Below are 12,608 nucleotides of genomic sequence, written 5' to 3'. Positions count from 1 at the left end.
TGTAATTATCAATTGGTCATTAATAGTGTTTTTAATGGTGTGAGATTACATCTAATGATAAAAAATTATTCACTTTTGCTTTGATGGTTAAGTGCTGGTCAGAAAATACAAAAAATTGCTGACCCCTAGACTTTTCCTTTTTTTTATACTTTTGCAAAAATAAAAAAGAAGATAATGATAATAATAATTGAAAATATAAAACAATTCTTTTACTATTTTCTTTATAAAATTCTAAAAACTAAAAAAATCTAATAATTAAAAAAAGAAACACAAAGTGGAGGAAACACAGATAGATCTGTCTGACATGTTGGTATGAAGACATATCTAGGGCAGGTAAATGACCAAAATCATTGGCATTCTCCAACTTGCAAGGGGAGACAAACCAAAATCATTGGCATTCTTTTGGGGCTCTTATCTTTTTTGTAAAGCCTTCGTTAATTAAAAAAAAGTGAATATATAAATAGAATTATTTATTTTTTTGAATTTTTGTACAATATTTTTAATATTTTTAAATATTTTAAAGTACTAAAAAAGGTCGAATAAATAAATTAAAATTTTTAATACATTTTTTAATATTTGTATTTTAGTAAAAAATTCTTATAAAAACAAAATTTGTCAAATCAAATAAAAACATTCATTTATTTTGTTTGATATGCAGTAAAATTTAATTCATGACATGATCCAATCGAATAAATAAGAATTTTTATCTTTTATTTTAAAAGTATTAGTTTTTTTGAACTAATTTCTTTTTTTACATTAAACAGATATCTATGTTTGGCAAATTGGACTCAGAAATGATACATTGAAAGATTCAAAAGATTCTGCCAATATCAATAGGTTTATTGTTCCGCTCCTGTATCTTCCAAAAAGAAAAAAAATTTTGAGAATTCTTTCCTGGATCCGAAAGAGAGTATTCGGGTTCTCCCAATAACTAAAAAGTGTATCATGCCTGAATCTAACTGGGGTTCGCGGTGGTGGAGGAACTGGATCGGAAAAAAGAGAGATCTAGTTTGTAGATATTCACCAAAATTTGATATTTCGTTTAATTATTAGGTTTTATGGTATTTTTTAATATTAAATATATAATATTAAAGACGTATTATCAATACACAAATTTTAAAAAATATTATAAAATTTATTAACTGAGTATTATACCAAAATTTGGCTAATATCTAAAAAAAAATGTCTTTTTTGGAGGAATACTACTTGTATATTGTAATGCATTTGAGACTATCTCAATCAATTTTTTTTTTTAAACTGTATACCAATGAATTCAATTTAAGAAGAGCTCTGTAGTTAGTTGTTTTCCTATCTAAGCATATGTTTCTCATTACTAATTTACTATCTAATGAAGTCACGCAGATATATATATATATATATAGGATGGATTTGGCACGTTAAAAGTTCAAATATTGTAAAAATAGAACAATCTAATTTTCTTGCAATAAACTATTATGGTATATCTATACATTTGGTTGAGAAATTGTCATATGTCGTATTAAATATATATATTTTTGAAAAAGTCTAGAGACTAGCAACTTTATTAAATTCTGTCCAGCATATAACTAGCAAAAGAAAGTGAGTAATCCCTAACTATTGGATGAAATCTCACACCATTAAAATCATCATTAATAGCTACTTAATGGCTACAAATTACAAAAATTACTGGCTTCTAGTAGGGGTAGCAACACTACCCGAACCCGCGGGTACCCACCCCGCACCGAGACGGGTTTTAACGGGGCGGGTTCTTGGACGGGACGGGTCGGGTCGAGTTTAGGTTAAACCCGTCCCTACCCGCCCCGGTATATAATATATATATATTAATATATAATATATGTTACATATATAAAATAATTAGTAAAATGATTAATAATATTATATCATGTATAAATTTTTACTTTAATTTATGTTATGTATGTAAATGGTGGTTATATAATTTTTAAAATTTTATTTTATTTGTTAGATTTAATAATTATAGGGGCGGGTAGGGACGGGGCGGGTTAGGATTTAACATTTTACTACCCGCGGGTAGAGCGAGACAGATTTTATGCAGATTTTTTGTAAGACGGGACGGGATCGGATAGAGCAAAAACCCGCCCCTACCCGCCCAGTTGCCACCCCTAGCTTCTAGCACTCCTCAATTCCTATTTTATCTTGGTATGCACATATGCGAACAGTGATACTGTTAAGTGTTAACTACTTCAATGGTAAGTGTTAACCACTAATTAATGGAAGAGTTATGGTTAACGAAAAAGACGTTTTTTTTTTTAATGTTCTTAATTATGAAAGTGTAATTAATAATCTCATGTCTCATCAGCCCAGTAGTGGAGAAAATAATTTGAAGTAATCATGAGTGGCCAAAGATTTCATTTGTTGAAAGCTATGATTTAAACCTACCTTTAACAAAAAAAAAAATATTATGTATATATTAAAAATTAATTGTTAAATTAGTTATTACATATTTATCTATAAATATATGTATTTATTATATATTTGTAATATATATTTTATGTATTTTAAAATATATTTTATATGAATAATTAATTTAATAATTATTTATGCATATTCCTCACACAATTATTATCAATTGGAACTGCTTATAATTGTTTCAATTAATAAAGACAAATTAAATAATCATCGTCAAGACTCAAGATTCAAGAAGCAATAATTGGGCCATGTCAATAGTGAGAGAGATTGCATTATGTGACTGAATGTGAAAGAGATAATCCAATAGTTAATGGCCTAAATAAGTGGGGGCAATGTTGTCCTATAATAATAGAACTGAGTGAATTTTTTTTTATTTTAAAATAAGGACTAATTAGTTCGATAAATCAAGAACTAATTTATTACAGAGTTTTATTTAAAAATTTATCGTTGACTAATAAATTGTTACAGAATTAAATAAATATTACTCGTTAAATTAAAGATATTTTATTTGCTTCAAACTTTATTAATAAAGTAATAATAGCTCCACTCTCCAAAAATTAGGGGGGGCAACACTACCCGAACTCGCGGGTATCCACACCGCCCCTACCCGTTCGGAACGGGTAATTATCCGCCCCCGCACCGGGGCGGGTTTTAACGGGGCGGGACGGGGTCGGATTCAGGTTAAACCCGCCCTTGCCTGTCCTGGTATATATAATATATATATAAATATATATATTTTTAATAGATAATATATGTAATATATATAAAATAATTAGTAAAATGATTAATAATATTATATTATATTTAAATTTTTATTTTAATTTATGTTATGTATATAAATAATGGTTATATAATATTTAAAATTTTATTTTATTTATTAGATTTAATAATTATAGGGGCGGGTAAGGACAGGACGGGTTAGGGTTTAACATTTTACTATCCACGGGTAGAGGCGAAGCGGGTTCAATGCGGGTTTTTGTTTGGCGGGACGGGTCGGGTAGAGCAAAAATCCGTCCCTACCCGTCCCGTTACCACCCCTACCAAAAATGACAAAAAAAAAATTTCTCTCTTCATCAAATCTTCAATCTCCCAATATATATCTTTATTGACAAAGTATTTGATGGAATTCATGCATAAAATTCTATTCAATGGAACTGTCAAAAATATTTATAAATTTATCTTAATTTATTAATATATTTATACATTTTTAACAAAATCTTTTATATTTGTAAAACAAACACAAACCTCAAAACACTCTATAGATATGACATCTGAGAAGCTATCAGTCCCATAGAATAATAATTTGATCTAAGCATAGTGTCAGAATCACCAAAACCTGCTTTCAAGCATTTTAAGTGCAAAATGTACATATGTCAACTTAATTGACCCTCCCTATATGGATCTCAGCTTCGCCAAGCCTCCTTCTCATGTTCCAACCTCCAAGTCACAAATACGTAAAATAACAACAACTAAAAAAAAGAAGAAAGAAGAAGAAAGGAAGAGGCCCTAATGAAGATTGAATTGGAATTACTACTTAGTTTTAGGGAGCATTTTTGTCATTTTAGAGTTAAGGGAATAGAATAATAATTTCGTCACGTTCAAAGATTTGAATATTAGAATAATTGTACCATGCCAGTCTTGGATATCAAGAATATCAAGAGTCTGTCTCAAGAAAAGTGGTATTGAAATGACGACAATTCATAAGATTTATTGGGCTAAGGCAGGATAAGAAGTCCGATAAAACTTTTTAAATTCAATGGGAGACATAATTTATTATTAATTTTTAATTTTTTAGACATTTATTTTAATTTTTCTTCTGTTAGAGTTTGTTAAAAGATTTGATTTACTTCTGATTTGCTTAATAGTAATTTTAAGGATTTTAAATTAGAAAAGTATGAGGAGGAAATGGATCCTCTCCATTTTTTTTACTGGAGAAAATAAAGTGTGATCTCTCACCTTTAATTCTATAAGTGGGACCAAAAATTAATAAGAGAGAGAACAATGAATGGTGAGATCAAACACTGGACACTATCCAGTTTTTTTCCCATTGGAGAGAATCCAATGTATGTTTTATACAATGTGTACAATGGGGTTAAATTGAAATTAGAATTAAATTAGAGGCAATTAATCAATTTTGAGTAGTTTCCAATTTAAAATTTGAATTAAATCATGATTCTTGTTAGTTATGACAATTAATTAATTTTGAATAGTTATGTCAATTAATTAATTTTGAGTAGTTTTTTCTTTAAAATTTGAATCAAATCATGATTCCCGTCAGAATCAAATTAGGATTATCTCCCTCCCTCAATACGGTGTAAACTCTTCTCTCACTCTCTTTTCGAAGCAAAAACTGGTACAGTGCCGCCACGGTTACCAGTCGCGGTCGGACATCGCGGCGACACTCTTCCGACTGGCGCCGTCATCCGCACAGGCCACCGTACGTAGGGAGGACGCGCATATTGTGTGAGTCGAGATCGCAGCACCGCAGCAACCCGGACGTCCAGCACCTCCATCACAACTGGTTTGTGCCTTCTTCCTGTCGCCGGATGTTCACTTTCCCTGTGAACGTGGATGGTTATTCTTGGGTGCTTAGTTGTAGACGATGATTACTAGTTTTGATTTATACACGTTCACATTGGATATTCATTTTTGTATGATTTTAGATGTTCACTTTCTCAGTTTTCATGAATGTTTATTCTTCGAGTAATTCAACAAGAGTCAGGCAGCAGCGCTGGGATGATGCGAGCGCGGGATTTGGGGCTGCAACTCACGTCGACGACGCTGACAGTTGCAAGTCACGGATGTTCGGCTGCATGACGAGTGACGGAGGTTCTTCCGGCGAGGGCGTTGGCGTAAGGAGGCGGAGTGCGACAGTTCCGGTCGCCAGGAATAGAAGCTACACGTCACGCAGAAACAGAGCGGTAGAACGCATGTTGCTGCGCACACAGCGATGCAGCGAAGAAAGGGGGTTTTTCTGCCGAACAAACAATGGAATTTTTTAGAGAGTAGATAATGGTGGGTGATGAAGGGTTAATGTGACAGAATTTGGAGTAAATTGGGGGGTAGAAATCACAAAAAGCAACTAGAAATTAGGGATAATAATGTTTAATTTACATTATTAATACATATTGGGCAAAATAAATAGCCCATTGTACATATTGTATAGATATTTCATTGTCTTCCTAGTAGGACTCTTTTAAATTTAAATCAAATCTGATCTAATTTAATAAGATCAAATCTGATTTAAATTAGTTATAATATTTTTAAGATTTTAAAATTTAAATTAAATCTGATCTAATCCAATAAAATCAAATCTGATTTAAATTAGTTATCTTAACTATAGGAGATTTAAATTAAGTTATCTTATTTTATCTTTTAACTAGTTTGTTAGGGACCTATTTAAACACATTTGGTGAGACAATTTACATAACTTTTGATGAATAAAATTTTTAATTGGTTTATGCACATTTTTTATTTGTTTCTCTTGTTACATGAAGAAGATTGAAGGGTCCAACACTATAGTAATTTTGTGTGGTGGTTTCTTCAACTTCATCTCTGTGATCTAAGATGTCAATGATAAGTTATTTGAAGGTCTAGTATGGAATTCTTTCCGGTGACCTAGGTTGCTAAGAAAAGTTTCTTAGAGATCTAGTAGAAAAATATTTATCTATTTTTTTATGTTTTTTATTGTGTCTTTTATCCATCTTTTTCTTATCCATTTTATCCTTCGTTCAAATTTTTTATCATCGGAAGGGATTCCCTATTAGACTTTCAAAGAACTTGTCCTTGACAACCTAGATCAGAGGAATGAAGTTGAAGAAACCACCATATAAAATCACCATATTGTTAGACCCTTCAATCTTCTTCATGCAACAAGCGAAACAAATAACTCACCTCACTTAATCACACTAAAAAAATTTACATAAAGCAACTGAAAAATTTATTCATCAAAAGTTATGTTCACCAAAGGTATTTAAATAGGCTTCTAACAAACTAATTAAAAGATAAGATGAGATAACTTAATTTAAATCTCCTAATATAAGATAACTAATTTAAATCAGATTTGATCTTATTTGATTTAAATTTTAAAATTCTAAAGATATGATAACTAATTTAAATAAAATTTTATCTTATTAAATTAGATCAGATTTGATTTAAATTTAAAATCTCTAAATATAATACTAAGCAAATCATAAGTAAATCAAATTTTCCAACAAACTCTAAAAGCAAACGAAATTAAAATAAATGCTTAAAAAATTCAAAGATTAATAATAAATTATGCCTCTTGTTGAATTTGAAACGCTTTATTGGGCTTCTTGTTGTCCTGCCTTAAATTAATGGGCCTTATGAATTGTCGTCATTTCAGTACCATTATTCGTGAGACGGACTCTTGATATTTTTCATGTCCAAAACCGGCATGGTACAATTCTTCTGGTATTTAAATCTTTGAACGTTACGAGATTACCATTTTGTCCTTTAACTCTAAAATGACAAAAATACTCCCTGAATACGTATCATTTCAGGTTCTACCATACTGACGACAAGCAATGTGCTTCACAGTCCATTGTTGTTCCTATCAATCAAGGAGATCGATTTATACAAATTTAATTCATAACACCTTTCAGATTTTTAGTTATACTACTTAATTTCTCAAAGAAAAAGAAAAAAATAAAACCAAAACAAGTGCTAATTATTCCTTTTTGATATATGTATAATAGTTCGCACCCAAACCAAACCGCAGATTATCTTTGTTGATGTGATCTTGCCATCGACTGCCGCTGTATAGAATGGAAGTCGTTACGCTCGAAATTGGGGTAGTCATGGTTGGTACTCACTGAGGATTTTGAAGTTTAGACTTGTTTTTAAATTTAATTTTGTTTTGTTGAAATAAATAAATATAAAATAATAGATTGAGATGAATGCATAATTTTTTTGCAATTCTATTGAATGGACCTCTCCGACAGTTCCATAGAATACTTTGCCATCTTTATTATTTTCAAATAACTTTTTTGTTTATCTTTTCTTTTTCACTCAAAAGTCAAAACTTCATTTCATCCGTTCTCATTATTTTAAATTGTTTAATGCACCGTGCAACTCATGAAATGATGAAACCATAAACTTAACAAGTTTATTCAATTTAAATAAAATATTCAAAAAACATCATGCAAATTGGAAAGACAAAACATGCATTAAAAATTTAAAACGGGTAAACCTTAAAGTTATAACAAAAGATGTGTCGTTAACGAACCATAAAAAATAATTATTCTGGATTTATTGGAGTGTTTTTTCTTTTTCCTAAAACAATTATTGGAGGTTTTTTTTTTTTTTGGACCTGAACAATAATTGGAGGTTAAATAGCGAAGAATTGCGTGGTAGACTAGTAGTTGTGACCTAAAACTCCAACATCAAGGCCTATATAATAGCCCATTATTAATGGACCAATTATAATGCAACAATTTCTCTGTTTGTCACATTCTTTTTCTAATGTTGACGTCATTTTAAAGAAATAAATAAAAAAAGTGGAAATCATAAAAAATACTTTTAATTATCAAATTAGTGATATTTTTTAATTTGTTAACGATAAAAATATTCTTAAAACATTTTAAAATGTGATAAGAATATCCAACCATAATCTATATTCTCAAAAAGAATTTTAGAAATAAGATTTTAATACAATTTTGATCATTAAAATTTAGTAATTTTATAATAAATAATATTTTGTGTAATTTTTTGTAAATGAAAAAAAATATTTTTAAAGATAAAAAGTTTATAGATTAAATTTTGGTTTATGCTAAATAGTTATTTAGATATTTTGATTATTTTCATAAATTTTCAGATCAAATTATATGCGATTTTAAAAATATTTTTGTTATTAACAATTTTAAAGGAAGTTTGCTCAGCAATTTAATAATAAGAGGGTATTTTTTATAATTTATTCCAAACAAATATACAACTTATTTTTGTGTCACAAAAGTTTATAGACAGGATCATAAGAAATATGCGATCTTTAAGTAAGTATAGAGATACTATGCCATTTAAGCTAGTTCGCTTTTTCTTTAATTCGTTTTCTTTATATAATAATGATACGCATTAATAATCGATAATTACTTGATATTGTTTGAGTTGACACTAAATTGTTTCCGTAAGCAAAATCAACCCTTAACCTTATTATTATTACTAGCACGAAAACAAGGAAAGCTCATTTACATAGTCAACTAGATCAAACTAATCAAAATTCGAATACTAACTAGTAACTACTATTAACTATAGCCTCAAAGAAATTAACCAAATTGAACTCCTATATTTACTCTCTTAATTAAAATAAATAATGAACAATTTCAGCTCCGGCATTCATCATTATTCACTTGTCACATTAACATGCTCAAAAGAAGCACCTCACTGTTTAGCCTGCATAAATTAATTAAGATCAAATCAAAGTCAATTCAGTTGTTATAGTAAATAATAATGTATCATTATTTGATTAATATACTGTTTCTAGACATGGACTTTGAGCTAGTTTATCTCAAACAGTAGTTGATGACTTGATGTATATACATAAAAGAACAAAAAAGAAGAAGATAAGGATGCAAATTAAATCAAAGGATGGTGGATGAATTGGACCTGTGAATAGAGGAAGGTGCCAAGAATTGCAATGGCAGCACCAAGTGCATTGATGGGCTGAACTGGCGTGTGGAAGATAATGATGGAAGAGACAATCACAGAGATTCTCTTCATTGTGTTTCCAATGCTAAATGTTAAGGGTGAAATTTGATCAAGGGACATGTATGACACTTGATTATACAAGTGGTAGAACACACTTTGAGCTGCTACCCACCTGCATCAAAATTCACAACTCTCTCCTGTTAGCTAATTAATCAAATCATTTGAATGATAATTAACAAAGTTCATTCACTTTGGTTGTACAAATTGGTTCATATAGTCTTAAATTAAACAAAGAATCTTACATAGGAACAAAATAAGACAGAGACTTACACGTAATTGTCTTTATATAAAATTAATAGTTAAAAATTATCTAATGATTTGACATGTTTTGACTAAATTACAATCTAACAGTTTCGACTATCAATGAAAACAACAGAAGTAACATAAGAGTGTTAGTTACCATATAAAGTTGGGACCAATCTGAGAGAGAGCTTTTTGCCAGCCAGCAGCCCAGAGCTTGGGGCCCTCAACAGCAATGGCGAAAGGTGTTAGGATCAATAGAGACAAGATTGAAAGGCAAGCATAGTAGTTCATTCCGCTAACAGACATGCCCTTCATCCCTTTCTTTGAGAATATATTCCTAAACACAAATGCCATGTTTGATATCATGGCCCCCATAAACCCTGCAGGTACCATCAAACAAACACACATTAATAATCAGGACTCAATTCATGACAAGCTTTCAACTTTAGTCTTACCAATCATATTGAAATTGAGCTCCGTTACTGCGGAGAGTGCGCAACCACCTATGATTGGCAGCAATGAGAGGTAAACCGGCAAAGGGAATGCTTCTCCGAGCAAGAACCTTGACACCAAGACACTGAAAGCAGGCTCTCCACTCTTGATTATGTGAGTGAATGAAACAGCAACTTTTGACATGCTCACTGTTGCTGCTACATGCCCAATTGTGTGTGCCACTGCAACCTGCAATAATAAAATTAAAAGAGTACATCAAAAGCACGCAAAGATAAAGAATGCTTTGTTATGTATTTTTTGATTGATTGAATTATGAAAGTAAAACTAAATATATATTGAGTATTATTTATAAAAGATAAAAGAAAAGATAAAATAAGAAGATAACATAAAAATAAGATAAAATGATAAAAGTTAAAATTAATATTGAATTTATATATTTTGGGCCAACTCTTTTATTTTTGTCATGGATTAAGGTAAAAGAATGGTTTAATACTTTATACAATTTCAAGAAACATGTTTCAAAGGAATGAGAATATTCTTACAGGAAGAAGGGCCTTCCAGAAGTCCAAGTTGACTTTAGGTGGTTCAGCAACCTTTGTGGCCCACGAAATCAACATGATGAGGGAGCCAGCAGCCAGGGAGAGAGTTGAGGTAAGCCATGGATAAGGAAAAACGTTGAGGACCTTCTTGTTATATATGTTGAAGACCACATTAAGAGACCACCATGAAGCAAAGTAGAGTCCCATCTTGAGCTTCTTAGCAACCTCTTCATCAGGAATCTCAATCTCCAATGGCCTTGACCTGTCAGCTTCATAGGCCTGGCACACAATGCTGGATGATAGGTGGAGAGGCTTGTGGGTGAAGAATGGAGAGTGACCCAAGTTTTGTTTTGCGATTTGAATGGTGGGTAATGTGGAAAGTTGAGACCTTGTTTGGAGATTAGGAAGCTTGTTATTCTTTCTGCTTCTGAAAGCAGAAGAGAAAGGTGATGACGCTGTTAACTTCACTGAAGACATCATCATTGTTATTATTTTCTGATCTTAAACTAAATGTTTCTGTGAATAATTAACAACACCACGAGAGAAGAATCTGAGAACGGTTTATGAAGAGGAAGCAGGGGACACTATTATATATATAGTTGGATTATCGCGGAAAATCTTTAACTGAAGAAATAAATAAAAATAAAAGATAAAAATCTTATGAGATTTTTTTTAACTGAAACTTTGGTGAAGTATCTCAATAATTGAACCACATATTTAATTTGAAATAAAAAATCAGCACTCGAAAGGAAAGCGTATATCTTAGTTTGAAATAATATTATGGACAATTATCCTAACTGCTTGCTAAAGATATTGGTATAAAATGTGATAGGAATTAGGAAAGTTAAAATATTTAAAATTTGAATATTGTAACAATTAATATTTTCTTAGAATTTTTATTTTTGTTTTATCTAATTTTTAATGATTTGTTTATCCGCACAAAAGGAAAATAGTATTTGCTTATCTTATTTTTTTTTTTTAAAAAGATGTCATCTCACTTGATATATCATCTCATAACTCATGATTAATCTTGATCGATTAAAAATATTTTTTATTTGAACTAATAGCTTTATGAATTAAAAAATTTTGAATATACCGGTGATTTAAGAATTCCGCTCTGTCACTTAGGTTGCGTTTGTTTCTAAGAACAGGATAAGACAAGACATTAAGAACAGGATAGGACAAGACATTGATTGACAGAGACACAAATTTTTGTGTTCTTGTATCAGTTTGGTAATAAACTAGAACAAATTATGAAAATCTAATTTATTTTTATTTTTTTATTCAAAAAATTTGAGATGAAAAATATAATAAAAAATATAAGTATGACAAATTAACAAGAATAATTAAAAAAAAAATAAAAAATAAGTTGGGTCCTTTGTTAGTGTTTTGGTGTCCTTCTTATCAGGATAAACACAAAATACACTAATTCAGTGTCTCTGGATATATTATCTCTATTCATATCTTCCCTGTCAAACACAATTTTATATCTCTGTGTTCCTGTCTCAGAAGTATCCTGTCTCTATAATCAAATATAGTCTTATTTATTAATAAATTATGTGTTCCTGTCTCAGAAGTATCCTATCTCTATAATCAAATATAGTCTTATTTATTAATAAATTATCTAATATTCAGTGTATATGAAAAATTCAAAATGCAGACAAATTACTGCTAAATTGTTTTTTCATTGATTGAACAATATTTTGGAAATGCTATTAGTTGAACTTTCAAAACCGGCGTCACTGCGACGGCTTCTAAAGAACAACACACACATGTAAAACATTTTCCATCTAAAAGCTGCTCCTAAGCCTATTAAACATCCCATTAATCTTTTTCATGAGCTAAAATTTAATCTAAAACTAGAAATAACTTCCAATTTATATTTATAATTAAATTTTATTAATAATATAATCAAAGTAAAATTGGGACTTGGAAAAAAGGAATGCGGATTAATTAACGGTGAGAAATGAAGAAGGGGGTTCATTGATTATAGACATGTCGTTATCATGGATCCCACCAAAATGATGATCAGCTCTGCATGCAGCAATAATTCAGCTCCCCTTGCAGCTACTAACAATTCTGCACCGTTAATTCCATTCTCACTTCCTTTCATGCAATCATGCTCTTCAAAAAACGACACTCTGAACAACACCACCATTGCATGCTGTTTAATTAATTTTATATTTATTATTATACATGAATAAATTATTCTCTATTAGTTCT

The 12,608-nt window shown here is 30.4% G+C and overlaps 1 protein-coding gene across 1 annotated transcript; it reads right to left on the bottom strand.

The window, feature by feature from the left end:
* Positions 1–8,564: 8,564 nt before the first annotated feature.
* On the bottom strand, positions 8,565–11,174 carry LOC107638611 (glucose-6-phosphate/phosphate translocator 2, chloroplastic). Its single transcript, XM_016341955.3, has 5 exons — positions 10,389–11,174; positions 9,849–10,074; positions 9,551–9,773; positions 9,049–9,262; positions 8,565–8,835 (listed from the first exon to the last, which is right to left on the bottom strand). Exons 1-5 carry the CDS (start codon positions 10,866–10,868, stop codon positions 8,824–8,826), a joined length of 1,155 nt encoding a protein of 384 aa, XP_016197441.1. The 5' UTR covers positions 10,869–11,174; the 3' UTR covers positions 8,565–8,823.
* Between the last annotated feature and the right edge of the window lie 1,434 nt (positions 11,175–12,608).

Source organism: Arachis ipaensis, chromosome B4 (genome assembly GCF_059453495.1).
Source record: "Arachis ipaensis isolate K30076 ecotype BB chromosome B4, ASM5945349v1, whole genome shotgun sequence".
Lineage (NCBI taxonomy): Eukaryota > Viridiplantae > Streptophyta > Magnoliopsida > Fabales > Fabaceae > Arachis > Arachis ipaensis.
The sequence above is the reverse complement of the archived record's forward strand: the minus strand, read 5'-3'. Positions and strand labels throughout refer to the sequence as shown.

Bases quoted from the DNA above. Each gene is read 5' to 3' on its own strand.
- LOC107638611 (XM_016341955.3), bottom strand. From the start codon at position 10,868: ATGATGATGTCTTCAGTGAAGTTAACAGCGTCATCACCTTTCTCTTCT. The intron at 9,774-9,848 runs GTAAGACTAAAG...TGGTACCTGCAG, and splicing joins GCTCAATTTCAATATGATTG to GGTTTATGGGGGCCATGATA. The intron at 9,263-9,550 runs GTAACTAACACT...ATTTTGATGCAG, and splicing joins ATTGGTCCCAACTTTATATG to GTGGGTAGCAGCTCAAAGTG.